The following is a 26,658-nucleotide window of genomic DNA, read 5'->3' as shown; positions in this document are numbered from 1 at the left end:
AAGGAGAAGAACATAAAACAGCCGAAATGAGGAAGCGTATACCCATGTGTGGGTGTGAAGCGGTGCATGTGAATACACCTCCCGAAATAACACAGTGGATTTGACTTTATGTTACTCTGCTGTCATTTGGTGGTGATGAGAAGTCTGGCCCAATCCCGCCCTTGTTCATTTTGATAAGGGTCAGCTTGTCAGCATTGTCAGTTGACAGGCGAGTGCGCTTATCAGTTATAATTCCCCCAGCGGCACTAAAAACACGCTCCGATAACACGCTAGCGGCAGGGCAGGCCAGGACCTCCAAGCCGTACAGAGTGAGTTCATTCCAAGTGTCCAGCTTGGATACCCAATAATTAAAAGGCACAGAGGAATCACGGAGGACGCTGGTGCGGTCGGCAAGGTACTCCCTCAACATCTTTTGAAACTTTCCACTCCTTGTGAGAGTACCCCGCGCCTCAGGGTCTGTCCGAAGGGAGGGTCTGAGAAAACTGTCCCAGAACGTTGACAGTGTTCCCCTGCCTCTGCTGGATTGGAGTTGCCTCTCTCTCACTTGTACGCTTTGGTTGGTCAACGAACTGTGACCTCTGCTGCTAGCGTGTTCAGATGGGAATTTTTTTAACAGTTCTGCAGCAAGGGCCTTCTGGTACTGGCCCATTTTTGTAGACCTCTCCACCTCAGGAATAAGAGAGTGAAAGTTCTCCTTGTAGCAGGGGTCTACAAGTGTCACCAACCAGTAATGACTGTCACCCAACATTTTGACAACGGGAGGGTCACGGTTAAGGCAGCATAACATAAAGTCAGCCATGCGTGCCAGACTGGTAACGGGCAAGATTTCCGTGTCCTCACCAAGATGACGACTGACCATGCTCTCCTCCTCCTCCTCCTCCTCCTCCTCCCCCCTGTCCTCAGGCAACCCATGCTGAACTGACGATATGACACTTGTACAGGTACTACCGTCTACTGCGCATGATAACAGCTCCTGTTCTTCCTCCTCCTCCTCCTCCTCCTCTCCCTCATTGTCCCCCAATGCACGTTGGGATGAGATGAGGCTGGGCTGTGTGTAATCGCCCACTATGGCTTCTTGATCCATCTCATCATACTCTGGCTGCAATGCCTCCTCTTTAATTCTCTGCAGAGAGCGTTGCAAAAGACAGACAAGTGGGATGCTGACACTAATGATGGCGTCATCGCCACTCACCATCTTGGTGGCCTCCTCAAAGTTTGTCAGGATGGTACATATGTCAGACATCCAGGTCCACTCATGAGGTCTTATGTGTGGAGTCTGACCTGAATATCGACGGCCTTGTTGCAGCTGGTACTCCACAACTGCTCTCTTCTGCTCACAAATCCTTTGCAACATGTGGAGGGTAGAGTTCCAACGTGTGGGGACATCACACACCAGCCGGTGTGCCGGTAGCTGCAAACGCTGCTGCAACACAGCAAGAGCGGCGGAAGCTGTAGCCGACTTGCGAAAATGAGCTGACAGGCGACGTACTTTCACGAGCAGATCTGGCAACTCGGGGAACGATTTAAGAATCCGCTGAAGCACGAGGTTAAGCACATGAGCCAGGCATGGTAAGTGTGTGATCTCGCCTCGCCTCAGAGCCGCCACCAAGGTTACGACCATTGTCACACACGACCATGACTGGATGTAGGTTCAGCGGTCTCAGCCACAGATCTGCCTGCTCTTTCACAGCTGTCCACAACTCACAAGCAGTGTGAGGTTTATCACCTAAGCTTATGAGTTTCAGCACAGCCTGTTGCCGCTTGGCGGAGGCAGTACTGCAGTGCTTCCAGCTTGTAACTGATGTGGTGATATCTGAGATTGAGGCTGAACATGAGGAGGAGGAGGAGGATGATGCGCAGGAGCTGTACACTGTGGGGGCAACTCTGACTGACATAGGGCCCGCAATCCTCGGTGTGGGGAGGATGTGTTCCATCCCAAGGTCCGACTGGGTCCCAGCTTCCACTATGTTTACCCAGTGTGCCGTCAGGGAGATGTACCGTCCCTGGCCACAAGCACTTGTCCACGTGTCCGTTGTCAGGTGGACTCTCCCAGTAACTGCGTTGTTGAGGGCACGGCAGATGTTTTGGGACACGTGCTTGTGTAGTGCGGGAATGGCACACCAGACAAAATAGTGTCGGCTGGGGACCGAGTACCGAGGGACGGCCACCGCCATAAGGCCGGGGAAGGATTCCGTCTCCACCAGCCTAAAAGGCAGCATTTCTAACGCAAGCAGTCGTGAAATGTGCAAATTTAGGACTGTGGCCTGTGGGGCGTTAGCTGCGAATTTCCGCTTTCGTTCAAAGGTCTGGGATATGGACAATTGAACTCTGCGGTGGGACGTGGACGTTGATGCTGTTTCTTGAGAAACTGCCATAACAAGTGAAGACTGAGAGGAGGGGGCATCTTTACATGCAGTATGGACAGGGGATTGCCTTGCACACACAACAGGGGGTTCTATTGCACACAAAACAGCGGAAGAAGCAGTGGTGACACCCACTGACACTGGTCGTGGACCCTGGGTTTCGCCCCACAAAGTCGGGTGCTTTGCTGCCATGTGCCTGATCATGCTGGTGGTGGTCAGGCTGGTAGTTTTGTCACCCCTGCTGATGCTGGCATGGCAGGTGGTACAAATGGCCTTTTTGGGGTTATCAGCAGAGTCTTTAAAAAAATTCCAGACTCTGGAAGACCTACCTCTTGTACTGGCAACGTCCCTCGTGTTAGTGTTACAGGGAACGGTTGCCCGCCTTCTGTCTGCAGCCACCACACTGCTTCTTCCTGCCTGTTGGGGTACTCTGCCTCCCTCCCCCTGTGTGCTGCTGGCCTCACTCTGCATGTCCTCCTGCCACGTTGGGTCAGTTACTAGATCATCCACCACCTCCTCCTCTTCCACTTGCGCACCACGATGCTCCTCCTCACTTCCTGGCAATTGTGTCTCATCATCGTCCACCTCTTGTGACAAATTGCCAGCGTCGACTTCCTGTGGCCGTGGCTGTTCAAATATTTGGGCATCGCTACATGGGATCTCCTCTTCCACCACTTCAAGCGTAGCAGGCGAGGGGCACAAATATGGAAATGGACCAGTGAACAGCTCTTCAGAGTGTCCAAGTGTGGGATCAATTGCTGTCTGACGACACTCGGCATGGTGGGAGGAAGGAGCATCAGGGTGAGGAGGAGTATGTGGTCGAGACTCACGGCTACTAAGAGTTGACCATGTGGAAGACAGACCAGAGGTGGTGGTGCCCAGGTAACTGGAAGTATTATCTGCTATCCAATTAATAACCTGTTCACACTGATCAGTTCTCAATACTGGTGTTGTTCTGTGCTTCCCTAGTAATTCGGTCAAGAAGTGGGAGCGAGAAGATGTGGCTGTTGGTTGTGGCACATTTTCACCTTGGCCACGGCCCCGTCCTCTGCACGCACCATCACCAGAACGTCCAGTTCCACGTCCCTTGCCACACGCCTTGCCCATTGTAAAGGAAGCAACATAGCTTACCCTCGCACTATCAATGGAAAAAGGGTAATAAAAAGTAGATTAGAACCGTGGAAGAGGAAAACCACAGTTCTATTTCTCTGGACTACACATGACTCTTTTAAACAATCAGAACAATCAGGGAGAAACTATTACTGTTTTTCCTTACGGAAAAAATACCAAAACCTGAATAATAGAAATTTTTTACCGTGGAATGGCAAAACCACAGTTATTGTTTTCTGGTGTATACCACACTTTTTAAAATATATAGATTTGCGGCTGAACAGTGAGCGACACACTCAAACTGTTTTTTTTTTATACCAAAGGCCCAAAACTGGATACTACAGAGATTTTACCCGTAGAACTGCAAAACCACGCAGGGATTTGTCAGGCGTACACCAGACTATTTTCAACAGATATATTTTTGTGTCAGAACAGTCAGGAGACACTACTGGTTTTTTTTACTGCAAAAAATGCGAAAAGCAGGATAATAGAGATTTTTTACCGTGGAACAGCTAAACCACAGTTTTAATTTACGGGTGTATATGCCAGCCTTTTTTAAAAATATAGATTTGCGGCTGAACAGTGAGCGACACACTCAAACTGTTTTTTTTAGATACCAAAGACCCAAAACTGGGTACTACAGAGATTTTACCCGTGGAACTTCAAAACCACACTTCTGTTTCTGTGGCCTATACCAGACTCTTTTCAACAGATATATTTGTGTCTGAAAGATCAGAGACACACTTTTTTTTTTGGGGGGGCGGGGGCACCAATAGGTTAATAAGACGGGTATTTGTACATTATGTAGGAGGAAAAAAAAAGAGGATTTAGATGAAAAAAAGGATTTTTACTGGCCCCTGAGACCTGCAGCTAAGTCCAGCAATTTCAGCAACAGGAGCACACAGGACTGTAATGCAGCGTTTGCTGGTATAACCACTGCCTCTCCTATACAGCCTGCCTGCCTGATATCTGGGATGGATATTAGTCCTGAGAAGGACTGTTTGTTTGTTCTGGCAGCCTTTACAGACCTTACACTAACTATTTAGCAGGAAAAATCTCTCCCTAGCTCAGCAGCGCTGTCCCTACACTGTCTGATCCGGAGCGTCTGTGTCCAAGATGGCGGCGCCCGGTTTTAAATACTCGAGGTGACGCTGTGCGGCCAGCCAATCACTGTAATGCCCACAAACAACATGGCTGCGACATTACAGTGACTGGCTGGCAATCTCTGCATGTTCATTGGCTCTGTAAAGAGCGCCAAACATACAGGGCGGAGACCCGAGCTCCCGCCCGAGTAACCCGGAAATGCTCTGTGCTCGCCGAACATCCCGAGTAGCGTGATGCTCGGGCGAGTACCGAGCAGTGTCGAGCATGCTCACTCAACACTATTATTTATTTTACCTTATACACAAGTCTTTACCCTGGAAAGGAAGTTCCTTAACATATTTCACAAAAAAAACGTTTCAGTTTCATTTTTGAACATTTTATTGTGAGCCCGTTAAAGTGGCTTAATACCTCTGACCACGTTGTTGACAGCAGTGACCTGAGGGTCAGAAATGCTTCCTGGGGCGATCCCCATGCTGTCCCCATGTCACTGTCACTATCGTTTTGGGCACTTTTTAGGCTTTCTACAGACTGCCAGGGGTGCCGCCGCAAAACTGCTCGGGTCTCCCATAGACCAACATTGGGCTCGTTGCTCGGGTCGAGCACCCGAGTATCACGGTGTGCTCGGCCCGAGCTTCGCGCACCCGAGCATTTTAGTGCTCGCTCAACACTAATGACGATGTCAGATCCTCACAGCTTTCTTCACACAGATCCATCTTCCTTCATTATCACAGTTATTCTGATGATAATCAGATCCGGTCATTAATATGCAGCGTCCTGATCCTTGTGATCGGAACATTCTCCCGAGCCTGAGTAACGAGAAGATAAAACAAGAGGAAATGATGAGAAATCAGTAATTATAAGCGAGGTCCAGACCCCGGTGATCGGATGTATCACAGTCACAGTAATGACCGGTGTGTGCTCGTGTCAGCAGACACCTACAAGCTGCCGGGATAATGTTCTCCATCCACCCATCTCCAGACATCTCCATCACGGTGAAGTCCTATCCAATATGCTTTCTCTACCTGCTGTGTGATAGATCTCTGTATAATCTCCTGTAACAAATGAAGAACGTCCATCATATCAGATACATAATAGATATGAGGATACAGCAGACCAGGGTCATCAGGGCCTATATTATCCTTATATATGGGGCCATAATCTAGTCCTATATTATCCTTATATATGGGGCCAGTCATCTAGTCCTATATTATCCTTAAATATGAGGTCGGTCATCTAGTCCTAGTTTATCCTTATATATGGGGCCAGTCATCTAGTCCTATATTATCCTTATATATGGTATAGACCTCACACCTGCTGTTCCTGGTCCTTTATGACCAGTAGATCGGCTCCCATCATCATACAATAATCCCAGCTCTGGCTCCATGTTCTTTCTGTTACCTCTGAGTAGTAATAACAGTGATCTCCATGTAGCCGCCAATAAGGAGGACACAGAAGACAACCTGAAATACAACCATAAAGTATATGACTTTCCCTTTAGTGCAATGATTACAAGATTTCCAACTTGGACGTAAAATGAATGATATTAACCCCTTTAAACCCCAAGACGTACTAATACGTATCTGCGCCCTGGGCTTTAAAAGCCTGAAACGTATTAATACGTCTTTGCGATCGCGCCCACACACAGGCTGTGCGGACGCGATCGCCGCCGGGTGTCAGCTGTCACCCGGTGCTATGTGCTGGCAGCGGTCACGCCCCGCTTCCGGCACATTAACTCCCGCAATGCTGCAATCGAAGTCGATCGCAGCATTGCGGGGGCAAGGGGAGGTGATCGCAATACTCACCTCCTCTCCCGGCCTCCAGCGTTGTCTGCCGCGGCTTCCCGGATGTTGCCATGATGACCCGATGTCGTCACTCATGACAACATCCGGGTCACCAGACAGCAGGAAGATATTTTGGTCATGTGCAGTGCATGACCAAAGTATCTTCTGCATCTGCAGCGCTGACAGCCAGTATAGCACAGGGATGGTGCTCCATCCCTGTGCTATACAGACGATCAGAATAAAAAAAGTGAAAGTCCATTAGTGGGACAAAGAATAAAAGTAAAAAAATGTCAGAAAGTGAAATTTTTTTTTAAAAAATTGTAAAAATATTCTAAAAAAATGAATCCACCAAAAATAAAAATATACAGTTATATGAAAAAGTTTGGGCACCCCTATTAATCTTAAGCTTAATGTTTTTTAAAAATTTGTGTTTTTGCAACAGCTATTTCAGTTTGATATATGTAATAACTGTTGGACACAGTAATGTTTCTGCCTTGAAATGAGGTTTATTGTACTAACAGAAAATGTGCAATCTGCATTTAAACAAAATTTGACAGGTGCATAAGTATGGGCACCCTTATCATTTTCTTGTTTTAAATACTGCTACCTACTTTTTACTGACTTACTAAAGCACTTTTTTTGGTTTTGTAACCTCATTGAGCTTTGAACTTCATAGCCAGGTGTATGCAATCATGAGAAAAGCTACTTAAAGTGGCCACTTGCAAGTTGTTCTCCTGTTTGAATCTCCTCTGAAGAGTGGCATCATGGGCTCCTCCAAACAACTGTCAAATGATCTGAAAACAAAGATTATTCAACATAGTTGTTGTAACATACCTGGCGGCGTCCTTGCATAGTGGTCCATCTCCCACTGTGCAAGAGCGCGCACTTGATTTCCAGTCCAGACTATCACTTTGGCTTCTTTCCATATTGTCTGCTTTGCTCTGCTCTGTCTGCTTAGGGCGACGCCCGCTGAACTTCCTGTTTCTTGTAGCTGCTGCAGACACACCCCTGATGCGTCCTCAGCCTATTGCTGTCTGTCACCTGGTATTTAACCCAGCTCCTCCCTGGAATCCTTGCCTGAGCATCTTGTCCTGTCAGTTGGCTTCTGGTCGCTGACGTGCCAGGTCCTTTCTATGTTTCCTGCCTTACGTTATCAGTTCCCATGTCTGAACTGTGCACTGTCTGTGCACTCTAGCTAGCTGTCTGTCTGCCTTCCTGGAGGCTGTATTTCCAGGCCAGTCTGAACACTCTCCTTGCCTGTTCGTCCCGCCTCTCTGGGGGCCGCATACCCAGACTCGCTCCTGTTTCTCGCTGCAGTGTCGGTCACTGTCCGAACACTCAGTTCCTGTCTGAACACTCTCCTACCTTTTACCTGTTTTGTCTCTTTGTCCGTCCCTTCCCTTTTTCTGCGTTGTCTGAACCTGTACCTAACTCCCTCTCGTTGTCGCTGTACCTCCGTTTGTGAGTTTAGTGTTCTCGCGCTACTTCATTGCAAGTATCTAGTGTGTATCTGGTTCCGCCTTTCCCTTCCTGTCTGTTCCGTGTGAACAGAACCCTGTCCCCTCTGCTCTGCCTTGCTCACCGCTCCGGCGGTTCTAGCCTGCTCTGCTTTGCTCACCGCTCCTGCGGTTTCCCCTCTGCTCCGCCTTGCTCACCGCTCCTGCAGTTTCCGCTCTGCCTTGCTCACCGCTCCTGCGGTTTCCGCTCTGCTCCGCCTTGCTCACCGCTCCTGCGGTTTCCGCTCTGCTCCGCCTTGCTCACCGCTCCTGCGGTTTCCGCTCTGCTCTGCCTTGCTCACCGCTCCGGCGGTTCTAGCCTGCTCTGCTTTGCTCACCGCTCCTGCGGTTTCCGCTCTGCTCTGCCTTGCTCACCACTCCTGCAGTTTCCGTTCTGCTCTGCCTTGCTCACCGCTGCGGCGGTTCTAGCCTGATCTGCTTTGCTCACCGCTCCTGCGGTTTCCGCTCTGCTCTGCCTTGCTCACTGCTGCGGCAGTCTCGCTCTGCTCTGACTCTTTGCTCACTGCTCCGGCAGTCTCGCTCTGCTCTTGCCCGCCGCTCCGGGCGGTCTCACTCTGCTGTGTTTGTCTACCGCATCTGCGGTTCTGTTCCTGACTCCCAGTCTGTACCGGGTCCTATCCACTCTGTGCTCCAACCTGTCATACCTGCCAGTACCTCCCTGCCTGCATACCAGCCGTGCTTACCAGCATCCACCTGCCTGCATTCCGGCCGTACCTGCCAGTACCTCCCTGCCTGCATACCAGTCGTGCTTACCAGCATCCATCCGTCTGCATACCAGTCGTGTCTGCCTATACCCCCCAGTCTGTGTGCCAGCCTAACCTTCCAGTTCCTGTATTCTCCGGTGTTGGCCAACAGCCGTGTCCGGAGTCTGACCTGGAGTAGACCCTGGTCCCTCTGCTCGGTTCCTCCCTGGTGCACTGGCGTCGTATGCCGTCGTGCGACCTTGGTCGGATTGGGCAGATACTTAGTTATGCCCCTCCAGGCACTCTCCGGTTCATGGCCCAGTGGAACTACTAAACACGCACACGCCAGTCAGTCCGGGCATGTGCATTACAGTTGTTCAGGGGAAGGATACAAAAAGCTGTCTCAGATATTTAACCTGTCAGTTTCCACTGTGAGGAACATAGTAAGGAAATGGAAGAGCACAGGGACAGTTCTTGTTAAGGCCAGAAGTGGCGGACCAAGAAAAACATCAGAAAGGCAGAGAAGAAGAATGGTGAGATCAGTCAAAGACAATCTCAGACCACCTCCAGAGAGCTGCAGCATCAACTTGCTGCAGATGGTGTCACTGTGCATCGGTCAACTATACAACGCACTTTGCACAAGGAGAAGCTGTATGAGAGAGTGATGCGAAAGAAGCCGTTTCTGCAAGCACGCCACAAACAGAGTCGGCTGAGGTATGCAAAAGCACATTTGGAGAAGCCAATTTCTTTTTGGAAGAAGGTCCTGTGGACTGATGAAATCAAGATTGAGTTGTTTGGTCATACAAAAAGGCGCTATGCATGGCGGCAAAAAAACACAGCATTCCAAGAAAAACACTTGCTACCCACAGTAAAATTTGGTGGAGGTTCCATCATGCTTTGGGGCTGTGTGGCCAATGCCGGCACCGGGAATCTTGTTAAAGTTGAGGGACGCATGGATTCCACTCAGTATCAGCAGATTCTTGACAATAAAGTTGAAGTTACGCAGGGGATGGATCTTTCAGAAAGACAATGATACAAAACACCGCTCCAAATCTACTCAGGCATTCATGCAGAGGAACAATTACAATGCTCTGGAATGGCCATCCCAGTCCCCAGACCTGAATATCATTGAACATCTGTGGGATCATTTGAAGAGGGCTGTCCATGCTCGGCGACCTTCAAACTTAACTGAACTGGAATTGTTTTGTAAAGAGGAATGGTCAAAAATACCTCCATCCAGGATCTAGGAACTCATTAAAAGCTATAGGAAGCGACTAGAGGCTGTTATTTTTGCAAAAGGAGGATCTACGAAATATTAATGTCACTTTTCTGGTGGGGTGCCCATACTTATGCACCTGTCAAATTTTGTTTGAATGCAGATTGCACATTTTCTGTTAGTACAATACACCTCATTTCAATGCAGAAACATTACTGTGTCCAACAGTTATTACATACTAGAATATGCCCCATGCAGGATGTGACCCCCCCCACACCCCATATAATGCGCCATGCAGGATGTCACATCCCCCGTCCGTTATAATGCCCCATGCTGGATGTGACTCCCCCCCCCTCCCTTATAATACCCCATGAAGGATGTCACATCCCCCCCATAGTGCCCCATGCAGGATGTGACATCCCCCCCTCCCTTATAATGCCCCATGCAGGATGTCACATCCCCCTTCCCTTATAATGGCCCCTCCACGATGTCACACTTCCCCACCCCACCATTTAATGCCCTATGGCCTCATACAATAAAAAAAATAAAAAATCCAATACTCACCTCACTTGTCAGCTGCTCCTCTGGACTCCAGCGTAGCCCGCATGTTCCCGCTGTGGCTGTGACCGTTCAGGAGAGAGCGCGGTGTAAAGACGTCACCGCGCCCTCTGACCTGACACGTCACACAGCAGCAGCGGAAGACACAGGAGCTGCTGCGCAGGCACGGGGAGGGGTAAGTATGGCGCCGGGTGCCGGGGTCCTGAGCGAGCGGGGAGGGGAGAGGAGGAGAGGGGAGGGGCGTCACTTTTACCGTACGGAGATAAGCGGCCGTAGCCGCTGATCTCCCGACAGTAGCCGCATGGGGGTCAGCGGCGCCTCCGGTCGGGGGACGTATGCTGCGAGCAGACGGCTTCATCTCCCGGCTGCATCGCCGCTCACCTCCGTGCGGCAGATCAGCCGCTAACGGCCGCCATCTTTTTGTGAAATGCCGCGTCGCTGATTGGCCGCGGCCGGACCAATCAGCGAAGCGGGATTTCCTGGACAGACAGACAGACAGATAGGATAAGACAATTATATAGATAGATATCAAACTGAAATAGCTGTTGCAAAAACACCAATTTTTATAAAACATTAAGCTTAAGATTAATAGGGGTGCCCAAACTTTTTCATATAACTGTAATGTACCCATCAATAAATATGAAATAAAAAAACAAAACAAAACAATACAAGTACACATATTTTGTATTGCCACGTCCGGAATGACCTGACCTATAAAACTGTCCCACTAGTTAACCCCTTTAGTGAACACGGTAAAAAATAAAAATAAAAAACGAAGCAAAAAACAATGCTTTATCATCATACCGCCAAACAAAAATGTAATAACACGCGATCAAAAAGACGAATATAAATAAAAATGGTACCGCTGAAAACGTCATCTTGTCCCGCAAAAAAAAGCCACCATACAGCTCCATCAGCGGAAATATAAAAAAGTTCCAGCTCTCAGAATAAAGCGATGCAAAAAAATAATTTTTTCTATAAAATAGCTTTTATTGTGTAAAAGCGCCAAAATATAGAAAAACTATATATATGTGGTACCGCTGTAAACGTACTGACCCGAAGAATAAGGCTGTGTGCACATGATGCGTTTTTTATGCGTTTCCGCAACGTTTCTGCATGTCCATTAAATTTGCGGAAACGCGGCGTTTTCGCCGCCATTGACTTGCATTAGAACCCACCAATACCGCAAGACTGCATTTGTACTTGCAATATTGGCGCGTTCTAATATGCGGATGGTACCCGGGTGTAGAGGAGAGGAGAGTCTCATCCACACCCAGGTACCATTAAAAAATCTGTAAAAAAAAATAAAATAAAAAATAAATGTATACTTACCTTCTGTCGGCCCGCGCACCGCTCCTACTTGGTTCCCGGCACTTTGCAGTGAGTTGAAGGACCTGCGCTGACGTCGGAGTCATGTGACGGGTCACGTGACGCTGACGTCGGCAGGTCTTTCAATTCAATGTTGCCGCCAAGGGAGAACGGAGTGAGCAGGACAGCGCGGGCCATGGGAGGGTAAAGTATACATTTATTTTTTATTTTTATCATTCTCTCGGGTCACACTATATAAATCCATGCTGGTTGCATGGATTTATATAGTGTGACCTAGTTGTCAAGCACTTTCCAGGTGATGCTAAAATCGCCTGGAAAGCGCTTGTCAATCCGCATGCGGAAACGCATGTGGAAACACATGTGAATCCGCATGTATTCCGCAGGAAAAACGCATGTACAATCCGCATGCGTTTTTCTGCCAGGGAGATGCAGAAATGATGCAGAAATTTTCTGCTTCATTTCTGCATCGTGTGCACATACCCTAAAGCTACCTTATCAATTTTACCACACGCGGAACAGCATAAAAAAATTAAAAAATAAACAATTCCTGAATTGTTGGTTTTTGTTTTCTCTGCCTCCCAAAAATCTGAATAGAAAGCGATCAAAAAATGTCACGTGCCTGAAAATGGCACCAATAAAAACGTCAACTCGTCCCACAAAAAACAAACTGTCACATGAATCTGTCAATCAAAATATGGAAAAATTATAGCTCTCAAAATATGGAGATGCAAAAAGTAGATTTTACAAAAAACTGCGTCTTTTAGTGTGACAGCTGTCAATCATAAAAACCGATATAATTCTGGTATCGCTGTAATCGCACTGACCCAAAGAATAAAGTCGTCTATTCACTTATACCGCACAAGGAACGGTGTAAAAAATAAACTCTAGAGTTGTGCTAGGGTTAGGGTTGTGCTAGGGTTAGGGTTGGGGTTAGGGTTGGGCTGGGGTTAGGGTTGGGCTAGGGTTAGGGTTGGGCTAGGGTTAGGGTTGAAGTTAGGGTTGGGGTTAGGGTTGGGCTAGGGTTGGGCTAGGGTTAGGGTTGGGCTAGGGTTCTGCTAGGGTTAGGGTTGGGGTTGGGGTTAGGGTTGGGGTTAGGCTTGGAGTTAGGGTTAGGGTTGGGGTTAGGGTTGGGCTAGGGTTGGGGTTATGGTTGGGCTAGGATTAGGGTTGGGCTAAGGTTGGGCTATGTGCCCACGATGTAGAATTGAAGCAGAAATTTTCGGAGCATTTCTGCATGTCCTTGTCAGTAAAAACGCATGTGGATTTTACACGCGTTTTTGAAGCGTTTTTGAAGCGTTTTTACTTGCGGATTTGCCATGCGTTTTTCAAATGCATTGTGTAGGCAAATCCGCATGCAGAAACACACAAATAATGGACATGCTGCGGATTTTTCCGCAATGAAAATCCGCAGCGGAAATTTCCGCAGCATGTGCACAGCAAATGCGGATTATCATTGTGAACCATGGAGCATGTATTACCAAGCGTTTTTAAAGCGTTTCCGCTGCGGAAATTCCGCAGCAAAAATGCTAGAAAAACGCATAGTGGGCACGTAGCCTTAGGGTTGGGATTTTTTTCAAAAGTAAAAAAAAAAAAAAAGACGATATAGTGACTATTGTTGAGCGCAAGTGCTCGCTACTTGAATTTGCATCGGGTGCTCGTGTATGCACTGAGTGACATGCTCGAGTCTCCGCCCCATATGCTTCGTGGCCAAAAAACCCTTGCGGGGATTGCCTGCCATGCACGAGCGATCCCCGCATGTTTTTTTTTTTTGGGTGTCTAATAACCATGAAACATGCGGGCAGGGTCTCGAGCATGTCACTCGAGCACCCGCGATACATGGTGCATACCTGAGTACCCGATGCAAACTCAAGTAGCGAGCACTTACGCTCAAGACTAATGACAACTTATTCAATATGATGACCTAATGTTATCAAATTCTGTGTCGTACCTCTGGGTTCAAAATGTTCACTATACCCCTTGAAAAAATTCTTGAGGGGTGTGGTTTCCAAAATGGGGTCACTTGTGGGAGGTTTCCACTATTTAGGCTCATCAGGGGCTCTCCAAACCCGATATGGCGTCCGCTCTCGATTCCAGCCAATTTTGCGTTCAAAGTCACACAGTGCTCCTTCCCTTCTGAACTCTGTTGTGCACCCAAACACTGTATTTTCCCCACATATGGGGTATTGTCATACTTAGAAGAAATTGCACAAAAGTTTTTGGGGTCCATTTTCTCCTCTTACCTTTGTGAAAATAAAAAAATTGGGGCTAAAACATCATTTTTGTGGAAAAAGTTAGATTTTTTTATTTTCACGGCTCCATGTTATAAACTTCTGTGAAGCACCTGGGGGTTCAGGGTGCTCACCACACATCTAGATAAGTTCCCTGAGGTGTCTAGTTTCCAATATGGTGTCACTTGTGGGAGGTTTCCACTGTTTAGGCACATCAGGGGCTCCCCAAATGCAACATGGGGTTCGCTAATTATTCAAGCAAATTTTACATTCAAAAAGTCAAATGGCGCTCCTTCCCTTCCGAACCCTGCCGTGTGCCCAAACAGTGTTTTTTCCCCACATATGGGGTCTCTGCGTGCTCAGGGGAAATTGCACAACAAATTTTGGGGTCCATTTTTTCTTGTTACCCCTGCGAAAATAAAAAAAATTGAGTCTAAAGTAACATTTTTGTGAAAAAAGTTAAATGTTCATTTTTTTCTTCCACATTCCAAAAATTCCTGTGAAGCACCTGAAGGGTTAATAAAGTTCTTGAATGTGGTTTTGAGCACCTTGAGGGGTGCAGTTTTTAGAATAGTGTCACTTTTGGGTATTTTCTCTCATAAAGACCTCTCAAAGTGACTTCAAATGTGATGTGGTCCCTAAAAAAATGGTTTTGTAAATTTTGTTGGAAAAATGAGAAATCGCTGGTCAACTTTTAACCCTTATACCTCCCTAACAAAAAAAAAATTTGGGTTCCAAAATTGTGCTGATGTAAAGTAGACATGTGGGAAATGTTATTTATTAACTCTTTTGTGTGACATATCTCTCTAATTTAAGGGCATAAAAATTCAAATTTTGAAAATTGCTAAATTTTCGCCAAATTTCCATTTTTTTCACAAATAAACGGAAATGATATCGAAGAAATTTTACCACTATCATGAAGTACAATATGTCACAAAAAAACAGTCTCAGAATCAGGGGGATCCGTTGAAGCGTTCCAGAGTAATTACATCATAAAGTGACAGTGGTCAGAATTGTAAAAATTGGCATGGTCATTAACGTGCAAACCACCTTAGGTTGTAAAGGGCTTAACAGGTGATCAGTCAGATCGGAGCAGCTTTACAGTTCGTCATTCAGAGCCGGATTACAGATCTCATACAGCCGGTAAGTGATGATGTTGTAAAGTAGAAACTAAATTCAATCAGCAAATCAATACAACTAAAAATACCCCCCACCCCCACCACAAATACAAAACTAAATGAAAGTAATTAATAGGAGATAATCCTCCTCCCATCCTCATGTCGGTCTCTAGTCCTTTGAAGAAGTCCTTCAAATATCTATAAGACTTTGTCAACTTATTAAAAAATCTTTTTTTTCTTTTCCTTGTTCTATGTTTTACCATCACTATTGCCCCACTATTGGGTTATCAAATCTCGGGATAGGAGACTGTGCTTGGTAAATCTGGTGTCTAGAACCATCTACAGGTAACAATCACTCTGGGACTGTATCAGAGGCCATGACAATTGACACTCAGTTCCCACTAAACCATAAAACACCAAAAGAACCAAAACTGCATCAAAATAGAATTCTGTAACAAGTTGATGGAAAAGAGGAAACTCAAGGACGTTATTTGGGTCTAAAGTTTCAGAATTCCAACAGTATCATATCCAATCCATCAAGATATACATTGTAGAACGGGAATATAACACAGATCAGACTTAATCTGCAGGTGAGGAGCGAGGCTGGAATCACACCGGGGATTTTTGTTGAAGCGTTCCAGAGTAATTACCTCAAAGAGTGACAGTGGTCAGAATTGTAAAAATTGGCCTGGTCATTAACGTGTAAACCACCCTCGGGGGTAAAGGGGTTAATTCAACTTAAGGGGCTGGTGAGGACCCAGCGGACATAATGCACATTGGCACAAATGACAAAGTTAGAGGTAGGTGGAAGGTCCTTAAAGATGATTTCAGGGAATTAGGCTGCAAGCTGAAAGCAATGACCTCCAAGGTGGTATTCTCTGAAATACTACTGGTACCACGTGCCATGCCAGAGAGGCAATGGGAGATTAGGGAGATAAATAAGTGGCTCAAGAACTGGTGTAGGAAGGAGGGATTTGGGTTCCTGGAGAACTGGGCCGACTTCTCAGTTGGCTACAAACTCTACGCTAGGGACCGGCTGCACCTCAATGGGGAGGGTGCAGCTGTGCTGGGGGAGAAAATGTCTAGAAGGTTGGAGGAGTGTTTAAACTAGGGATTGGGGGGGAGGGTATTCATTTTATAGGTGGTGAAGATAGTGCAGATAGTGACCTGGGCACAAATAAAGAAATTGGGGGTGGGGTTAGAACAGTCAATAAAGTTAGAAGGAATAGAGGTATAGAGAGAAATGCATGTACACTAATGCCAGAAGCCTCACCAACAAAATGGAGGAATTAGAATTAATTTTGTTGGAAAATAATTATGACATGGTAGGGATATCTGAAATGTGGCTGGACGAGAGCCATGACTGGGCAGTTAATTTACAGGGCTATAGTCTGTTCAGAAATGAACGTACAAACAAGCGAGGGGGGGGGGGGGGTGTGTTTATATGTAAAATCATCCTTAAAACCCATCTTGCAGGAGGATATATGTGAAACTAATGAAAATGTAGAGTCCCTGTGGGTGGAGATAAGGGGAGGGGGAAAAATAATAAATTACTGATAGGGGTTTGTTATAAGTCTCCAAAAATAATGGAAGCAGTGGAGAATATCCTCGTAAAGCAAATAGATGAAGCAGCGACTCAAGGAGAAGTCATTATTATGGGGGAATTCAACTACCCTGAAATACATTGGGGGACAGAAACCTGTAGTTCAAGCAAAGGTAATAGGTTTTTTGACAACTATGAGAGACAATTACCTTTCACAACTGGTTCAGGACCCAACAAGAAGGGGGGCACTGCTAGAGCTAATATTAACCAATAGGCCAGACCGCATATCAAATATATGATTTGGAGGTCACAAAATAATATGTTTTCATGTAACCTTTAATAAGATGTGTAGCAGAGGGGTAACATGGACACTAAACTTCAGGAAGGCAAATTTCCAACGGTTGAGAGATGATCTTAGTGCAATAAACTGGGATGATATCCTGAGACATAAAGCTACACAAAGCAAATGAGAGACATTTATTAGCATCCTGAATAGGACCGGTGCACAATATATACCCTATGGGAATAAACATGCTAGAAACAGGAGGAAACCACTATGGCTAAATAGAGCTGTAAGGGGCGAAATAAGTGACAAAAGGAAAGCATTTAGAGAACTAAAGCAAGTAGGTAGTGATGAGGCATTAAATAAATATAGAAAATTAAATAAATTCTGTAAAAACCAAATCAAGGCAGCAAAGATTGAGGCAGAGAGAATCATTGCCAGAGAAAGTAAAAATAACCCCAAAATATTCTTTAACTACATAAATAGTAAAAAACTAAAAAATGATAGTGTTGGCCCCCTTAAAAATAGTCTGGGTGAAATGGTGGATGAGGATGAGGAAAAAGCCAATATGCTAAACTATGTACAGTTCTGGTCTCCGGTGTATAAGAAAGACATAGCTGAACTAGAGAGGGTGAAGAGAAGAGCGACCAAGGTTATTAGAGGACTGGGTTGTCAGCAATACCAAGACAGGTTATTACACTTGGGGTTATTTTCTGTGGAAAAAAGAAGGCTTAGGGGTGATCTTATTACTATGTTCAAGTATATGAGGGGACAGTACAAAGACCTGTCTACTGATCTTTTTAGTCTGAGGCCAGAGATGGTGACAAGGGGGCATCTTCTACGTCTGGAGGAAAGAAGGTTTAATCATAATCACAGACGGGGATTCTTTACTGTAAGAGCAGTGAGACTATGGAGCTCTCAGCCGCATGATGTTGTAATGAGTGATTCACTACTAACATTTAAGAAGGGCCTGGATGCCTTTCTTGCAAAGTATAATATTACAGGTTATAAATACTAGATTCCTTGATAGGGCATTGATCCAGGGAACTAGTCTGATTGTCGTATGGAGTCGGGAAGGAATTTTTTTCCCCAATGTGGAGCTTAGTGTTTGCCACATGGTTTTCTTTTGCCTTCCTCTGGGTCAACATGTTAGGCTATGGGTTGAACCAGATGGACTTAGTCTTCCTTCAACCTTAAAAACGATGTTACTATGTTACTATGTAATAAATTATGTGATCTGATGAAAAAGTGCTATAAATCTTTATTGATTCATTTTAACTAATTAAAACTAATACGCTTGGTTTCATTAAAAATCAAACTGTAAACTGTTCACAATCTGTACAATACTGAATCATATAGATTTATATTTATATACTATCTTCCAAAATTTTATTTTTTATATTTTTACTTATCTCCTCTGAGATCCAATTTATAAATCCTGATATTCGTTATAATTTAAACCAGTCTAAAAAATCCAAATAAAGAAAACACATTTACAGGCGCTTCTCACACAATGAGAATATCATCAAAAAGTTAATTTATTTCAGTTCTTCAATACAAAAAGTGAACTCATATATTATATAGAGTCATTACAAACAGAGTGATCTATTTCAAGTGTTTATTTCTGTTAATGTTGATGATTATGGCTTACAGCCAATGAAAACACAAAAGTCATTATCTCAGTAAATTAGAATCATTAACAACAAACACCTACAAAGGCTTCCTAAGCGTTTAAAAAGGTCCCTTAGTCTGTTTCAGTAGGCTCCACAATCATGGGGAAGACTGCTGACTTGACAGATGTCCAGAAGGCAGTCATTGACACACTCTACAAGGAGAGTAAGCCACAAAATGTCATTGCTAAAGAAGCTGGCTGTTCACAGAGTTCTGTATCCAATCATATTAATGGAAAGTTGAATGGAAGAAAAAAGTGTGGTAGAAAAAGGTGCACAAGCAACCGGGATAACCGTAGCCTTGAAAGGATTGTTAAGAAAAGGCCATTCAAAAATTTGGGGGAAATTCACAAGGAGTAGACTGCTGCTGGAGTCATTGCTTCAAGAGCCACCACACACAGACTTATCCTGGACATGGGCTACAAGCATAGGCGGATTATAATGAGGGCAATCCGGGCGACCACCCGGGGCCCCGAGCCTGCAGGGGGCCCGCGGCTCCGGGCGGGGTGTCTAATGCCGGATTGCCCTCATTATATGTGCGGGCCGCCGCGGCACATACCGGTAGCAATGGCGGGAGGGGGGGGCCCCGGACCGCTCCCCCAGCAGCGGCCGCCGCTACTTCTTCATCGGCCGGGCCAGCACTGCAGCAGTTAACTTCCCTGTGCTGGCCCGGCCGAGTCACTGCTAGGAGACACGGCTCTGTGCGAGGCCGTGTCTCCTAGCTCTGACGTCACGCAGTGCGCCCCGGCCTGCAGTGCTGCACCAGAGAAGAGAGAGAGCAGGCAGGAGGAATGGAGCCGGGGGATGGTGAGTGTGTATGTGTATGTGTGTGTGTGTGTGTGTGTGCAGATGTGTGTGTGGGCAGATGTGTGTGTGTGGGGGCAGATGTGTGTGGGCGTGGGCAGGTGTGTGTGTGTGTGGGCAGGTGTGTGTATGTGTGGGCAGGCGTGTGTGTGTGGGCAGGTGTGTGTGTGTGTGGGCAGGTGTGTGTGTGTGCGTGTGGGCAGATGTGTGTGTGTGTGGGCAGATGTGTGTGGGCAGATGTGTGTGGGCGTGGGCAGGTGTGTGTGTGGGCAGGTGTGTGTGTGTGGGGGCAGGTGTGTGTGTGTGTGGGCAGGTGTGTGTGTGTGTGGGCAGATGTGTGTGTGTGTGGGCAGATGTGTGTGGGCATGGGCAGGTGTGTGTGTGTGTGGGCAGGTGTGTGTGTGTGGGGGCAGGTGTGTGTGTGGGCAGGTGTGTGTGTGTGTGGGCAGATGTGTGTGTGTGTGTGTGGGCAGATGTGTGTGAGTGTGTGTGGGCAGATGTGTGTGTGTGTGTGGGCAGGTGTGTGTGTGTGTGGGCAGGTGTGTGTGTGTGTCTGTGTGGGCAGGTGTGTGTGTCTGTGTGGGCAGGTGTGTCTGTGTGTGTGGGCAGATGTGTGTGTGTTTATGTGTGTGTGTGTGTGTGGGCAAGTTAGAAAGTCTTGCCCTGTTGAAAACTACACCTGACTTGAGGCCACCACCTCTTGGTTGTCCAGTGTTCTTGCTTCTCTAGGGCTCTTCTCAGATATTCATTATACCAGCTCCCCAGAATACCAAAGCTAGGGTGGGTGACCGCGAGCCCTGGTGGTGGTCATAACTGCGGCCACCCAGGGGCAATACTCCATAACAACAATCCCCTGAGGTGGTGTAGGATGTAAGGACCTATTCACACTACATTCAGCGCTGCATTCAGGTCTTTACACAAGGCTTACAACTGAATCCCTGAAATTCAGGATTGTGCTGTCTGAAATGAGACATCTGAAAGCAGAGCAAATGGAGCCTAAAGATTCAGACTTTAGCCTCGGTTTGCCTTTGTTCAAATCAATGGCTATGTCAAGGCACATCTGAATGACATTTTTCAGGGATTTAGATAGAAGCCTGGAAAGAGGAGATGAATGCATTGCAAAATTCAGTGTGAATAGGCCCTTATATCTGGAGTCTTGATATTGATGCCACATGCATTTTACTTGTTTTTAACTTAAAAAAAAAATACACACACACAAATTATACACACACACACTATACATACACACACACACACTATACATACACACACAGATGTGTGTGTGGGCATGTGTGTGTGGGCAGGTGTGTGTGTGTGTGCGCATGTGTGTGTGTGGGCAGGTGTGTGTGTGTGTGATGTCTGTCTGTTTGTGTGTGTGTGAGCAGATGTCATTGTGTGATGTCTGTTTGTATGTATTTTTGTGTTTCAAATGTGTTTATGCGTGTCTGTATATGTTTGTGTGTGTGCATGACTGCATGCGGCCTCCTGCTGAGTATAGTTGGCGCCGTGCGGCCTCCTGATGTCTCTGGGGGGGCGCCGTGCGCCCCCCCGCTGTGTATAGATGGCTACGTGCGCCCCCTGCTGTGTATAGATGGCTACGTGCGGCCCCCCGCTGTGTATAGACGGTGCCGTGCGGCCCCCCGCTGTGTATAGATGGCTACGTGCGCCCCCCGCTGTGTATAGATGGCTACGTGCGGCCCCCCGCTGAGTATAGATGTTGCCGTGTGGCCTCCTGCTGTGTATAGATGGCTACATGCGGCCTCCCGCTGAGTATAGATGGCACTGTGCGGCCTCCTGCTGTCTCTGGGGGGAGCGCCGTGCGGCATCTATACTCAGCAGGAGGCCGCACGTAGCCATCTATACACGTATACTCAGCAGGAGGCCGCACGTAGCCATCTATACGGTGCCATCTATACACAGCCGGAGGCCGCACGGCGCCATCTATACACAGCGGGAGGCCGCACGGCGCCATCTATACACAGCGGGAGTCTCAGTGCTTTGCAAGACCAGTCAATAAATTCTGCTTGACTAATTCTAAGCACCATAAAGTCTGGTTCGCTTCTAACCTGCTGTCTTCATTTTCAGCTTGCTGAATTCTAACTCATTTACTGTCATTCGAGACGATGCCTTTGCTGGTCTCTTTCACCTTGAATACCTGTAAATGTTCCACTTAATGTCATATTTTTGATTCTGTTCTTCTTCATCTTATGGCATGTGCAATTGTATGAGCAAATATCCATATGAATTTATGACCTACTTAAACCTTCGAGGACCTTAAATTTTATTCAATCAAATTTTTTTCCAGTTTAAAACTATGGGACATATATGTGCCTTGGTCCTCAAAGGGTTTTTAAAGGGGTTGCAAACATAAATACGAAAAAAATAATTCAATTAGTGCTTTTTGTGTTCATTTAATTTTTATTTGAAGTCCATTTTTTTATATACCTTGAAATTAAGCCCTACCCCATGGAATGAAGCCCTACCTACATGACATCTGAGAGCTACATGGATCCCGCTTGTGAGGTGCCTGTCCGTCACTACTATTCAGTTTTAGGGTCCACTCACTAAGCCATATATTCTCTCATGCAAGAGAATAGGGCCAATTATGCTAATGACACTCGGCTCAAACTCTGTCAGAGCTTCAACTGAGTGTGATCCGATTCTCTCGCAGCACAGATATGGAGAAGATGGAGAACTTAATTTCTCCATCTTCTCCATAGTCTCTGTGAGTGTTCATCGGACTGCACTTGGATGACATCCGAGTGCAGTCCAATGTTTTACGTGCACCCATAGACTTGTATGGGTGCACATGGTCCGAATATCGAATGAGATTATTTTCTCATGCCAATAATCGCAGATCTGCACTGTCCCATAGTATAACATAGGGCCGAGTCCTATCCGATAAAACATCACATAGCATTCGGCCGTGTTATACGACAGTGTGAACGAGCCCTTAGAGTCAAGGAATATTTACATGCAGATGATGATATTACTCTCCAAGTGTATACTTTTTGACATGTGATCAATTAAAGAGCAAGAAAGATTTAGGACCTCCCCTATAGAGAAACGGAAAATAGTTTGGAGGACTTGCATGTCCTTTTTTTATTTATTATGAGAAAATCATAAAAGATCCCATTTTTTAACCATGCTGTGACTTTCTGCTGAGGGAGAGGGAGAGAGCTGCCCTATTCAGAATCTGTAATAAGACCTGCTGACAAAAGTGTTGAAGATACAGTCTAATGTGAATTAACAATGAAAAAAAGTTAATTTCACAAATGGCTTGTATTATTTTAATACAAACGTTTTTGTCTTTACAGCTCCTTTAAAGGGAATCTGTCATCAGGTTTTTGCCACCTAACCTGAGAGCAGCATAATGTAGGGTTAGAGGCACTGATTCCAGTAATGTGTCACTTACTGGGCTGCTTAGTGTTGTTTTGATAAAATCATTGATTTGTCAGAAGGTAATTATCACTAGATGACTAGTAAGTTCTGTAGGACCCCACCCCCATCACTTATCAGTAGATTTCTGTGTACACTGAGCATGGGCAGAAAGCTGCCAATCAGTGGTGTGGGCGGGGCTATACAGAGCGCAGCATTCAGAGAGCTGCTAGATCTGCAGCAGATAAAACGGTGATTTTCTCAAAATGACAACAAGCAGCTGAAAAAGTGACACATCGCTGGAATCAGGGTATCTGCCCCAATATTGTGCTGCTCTCAGATGAGGCAGCACAATTAATATTGTGCCAAATTAATTTCCCGTTAACTATCACATGATCTATCACAGGGGATCATGTGACATGTCACGTGATAAATCAGGTGTGTGTGGAAATCAAGGTCCCAGAGTCTGGAGGAAGAGTGGAGAGGCCACAATCCAAGCTGCTGGAGGTCTAGTGTGAAGTCTCCACAATCAGTGATGGTTTGGGGGCCATGTCATCTGCTGGTGTAGGTCCACTGTGTTTTATCAAGACTAAAGTCAGTGCAGCCGTCTACCAGGACATTTTAGAGCACTTCATGCTTCCCTCTGACGACAAGCTTTTTGGAGATGGAAATGTCATTCTCCAGCAGGACTTGGCCCCTGTCCACACGGCCAAAAGTACCAATACCTGGTTTACGCACAACAGTATCACTGTGCTTGATTGGCAGCAAACTCGCCTGACCTTAACCTCATAGAGAATCTATTATAGAGAATCTATGGGGTATTGTCAAGAGGAAGATGAGAGACACCAGACCCAACAATGCAGACGAGCTGAAGGCTGCTATCAAAGCCACCTGGGCTTCCATAACACCTCAGCAGTGCCACAGGCTGATCGCCTCCATGCCACATTGCCGCATTGATGCAGTAATTGATGCAAAAGGAGCCCGACCAAGTATTGAGGGCATTTACTGAACATACATTTCAGTAGGACATTTTGGATTCTAAAAACATTTTTCAAGCTGTTGTTATTAAGTATTCTAATTTACTGAGATAATGACTTTTGTGTTTTCATTGGCTGTAAGCCATAATCATCAACATTAACAGAAATAAACACTTGAAATAGATCACTCTGTCTGTAATGACTCTATATAATAGATCCCTCTGTGTGTAATGACTCTATATAATAGATCCCTCTGTGTGTAATGACTCTATATAATAGATCCCTCTGTGTGTAATGACTCTATATAATAGATCCTTCTGTGTGTAATGACTCTATATAATAGATCCCTCTGCGTGTAATGACTCTATATAATATATGAGTTTCACTTTTTATATTGAAGAACTGAAATAAATTAACTTTTTGATGATATTCTAATTGTGTGAGAAGCGCCTGTAAATGTGTTTTCTCTATTTGGACCCGCTCCGTGGCCCCAGGCGGTCAAATAAATGAAAAGTGTCAATTTGGGGAAATAAAGATTTGGGGATAATGTTCGTATGCGGCTATATATGGGGCCGCCGCTGCGGTGCAGGTCCACTGGAGCTGATGGTGACACATCAGAGTTGGTTCAGCTCTCCATGGGCAGAGCTAAACTCCAGGGCAGTATAGATGATTTTATCAGGTAGATGTTGGTGCAGTGTAGTGCAGGGCAGATGATGCAGTAATTAGCCAAGGACACAGTGGGGTGCAGTCTTCAGGTTTTACTCACAGTTCTTAAGTTCTCCAAGTTACAGTTACCAGTGTGTAACCGCCCATGTCGTCCTGTGTCTTCTGGGGAGGTGATCCAGCAAACTCTCAGGTATCTCAGGAGCACTTGGATGGGACCCCGTTCTGTGAACCTATCCAGGTTGTCTCACTGCACTGGCTCTCGCCCTCCTGCCCTGCGCCTCACACCCAGTATCCAAAGCCAGTCGGGCGATGTCCTCTCTGTCCCCTTGGTCCCCTATGGCCACCTTTTCGGTGAAAGAGTGTGCAGTGTGGCTACAGCACTTGAAATGCTGCAACCTCTGGTTTGCTACCTGAGACCTAAAGTACTCCACTAGGCTGGGGCAGGTCCCCTACTGTGGCCTGATCCCTCCACGTCAGCGTGAATTCGGGCACATAGGTGACATCCGCACTCACCGTGCCCCTGGGATCCCTTCTGTCTCTCAGGAGCACTCTTCACTGCTCCTGCCTTCTCTTCTCACTTTCCTCCTCCTGGGCATTTCTGACAAGGCCCTGACTGAGCTCCCCTCCTGCTCCAAGCACTGGAACAGGAGACTGATGAACTGCTCCCCTTGCTCCCCTGAGCAGAACCCCTCGTAAGCTCCCAACTCAACCCTGAACTCTAACCACTTCTAGAACCTTCTACCCTCCTTTTTATACTCCTTCTCTCTGTGCTCCACTGTTCTACTTCCTCCACCCACCTCCACTACCTAGTTCCACTCTCCAGCTAGGGACCAGGGACTGTGCTCTCCCATAGGAGCAATCTCGCCCTTCCCAACTGAAGTGGAGTGTGTTGGATGTGAGTGTGTGGGTAATGTGTAGTACTCCATCCTTACCTGAGAGTGGGGTACCACACCTCTGGTTGAGATGCAGTACCTCTGTGGCAACTGGACCCGCAGGGGCGCCACATAAGTTTTCACAAAAATTAAAAAAATGTGGATATAAAATACATATTGATTCTATGTTTTATCTTTATATTCTGTTTAATCCAATTAATAAATTCCTTGACTTTGTGTTGCTCAAATAAAACCATCCAAAATCTTTGTCATTTGTTCTAATTAAATATTAGATATCACGACCTTTCACAAATATGTAAAATGCTGCAGAATGTGAACAAACTTTAGATTTTTGTTTTCTGATTTTGCGGATATTTATATGATTGCAAAATCTGATCATTTTCCATTGTTCTTACCTGATGTCTCCATGTATGTAGCAGCACAATGTAATTCTCAGTGAGCTGTAAATGTTCTGGTCCTTCTCGGAGTATAGTGACTTCCTGTTGAAGGTCTCAGAAGAACTTCATGTCACACAGGAAATTAGTGCAGTGGTCAGTGACCGTGATCCACCTTTACAAAGCAGTGAGGCTCGCTGGCCACGAGTTTTCAGGGGTTTTACATTTTTAATTTATAAATTCAGTAGAATGTTCAAAGAAAAGTTTTGTGATCTCGTCTGACTTTTCCTTTATTAAAGTATTTACAAATCATCTTGAATACACATTACTGTATAGCAATATAGTAACTGTCAGTGATGGAGCCATTAATCCAAAAATACCTTTGACACTTGCTGCAATAGTTGAATGAGTATATTAGACAGAGAGCCTGTGGTGTCAGCACTAGATTATAGTAATCTGCCCCCTGTGTGCTTCTACTAGAGAGTGTGTGATCATTTATGAAAGAGACATGCTAGTAATGGAGGGCACTGCTATCAAATGAGTAGTTTATGCTGCACATTTGTATTTGCAATAAAGTAACGCCTCACTAGAAACATGCCTCCAAGTCCATACATGTGATATAGAGTGGTGGCCAAAAGTATTGGCACCCGTGCAATTCTGTCAGATAATACTCAGTTTCTTCCTGAAAATGATTGCAATCACATATTCTTTGGTATTATTCTCTTCATTTAATTTGTCTTCAATGAAAAAACACAAAAAGAATTGTCCTAAAGCCAAATTGGATATAATTCCACACCAAACCTAAAAAAGGGGTTGGACAAAAGTATTGGCACTGTTTGAAAAATCATGTGATGCTTCTCTAATTCGTGTAATTAATAGCACCTGTAACTTACCTGTGGCACCTAACAGGTGTTGGCAATAACTAAATCACACTTGCAGCCAGTTAACATGGATTAAAGTTGACTCAACCTCTGTCCTGTGTCCTTGTGTGTACCACATTGAGCATGGAGAAAAGAAAGAAGACCAAAGAACTGTCTGAGGACTTGAGAAACCAAATTGTGAG

The 26,658-nt window shown here is 45.8% G+C and overlaps 1 protein-coding gene across 1 annotated transcript in view; it reads right to left on the bottom strand.

Moving 5' to 3' along the window:
• LOC141271206 (C-type lectin domain family 2 member A-like) overlaps nt 1–25,692 on the bottom strand; it is a 78,551-nt gene extending 52,859 nt beyond the window's left edge. The window contains exon 1 of the mRNA XM_073681328.1: nt 25,617–25,692. Within this exon, the coding sequence (XP_073537429.1) occupies nt 25,617–25,629 (13 nt within the window). The 5' untranslated portion in view covers nt 25,630–25,692. The remainder of the gene's footprint in view (nt 1–25,616) is intronic.
• Nucleotides 25,693–26,658: the final 966 nt, after the last annotated feature.

The sequence above is a fragment of the Phyllobates terribilis genome, unplaced genomic scaffold (assembly GCF_046119375.1).
Source record: "Phyllobates terribilis strain yellow unplaced genomic scaffold, ASM4611937v1 Scaffold_5__5_contigs__length_657084704, whole genome shotgun sequence".
NCBI lineage: Eukaryota > Metazoa > Chordata > Amphibia > Anura > Dendrobatidae > Phyllobates > Phyllobates terribilis.
This window is presented reverse-complemented; position numbering and strand designations above follow the sequence as displayed.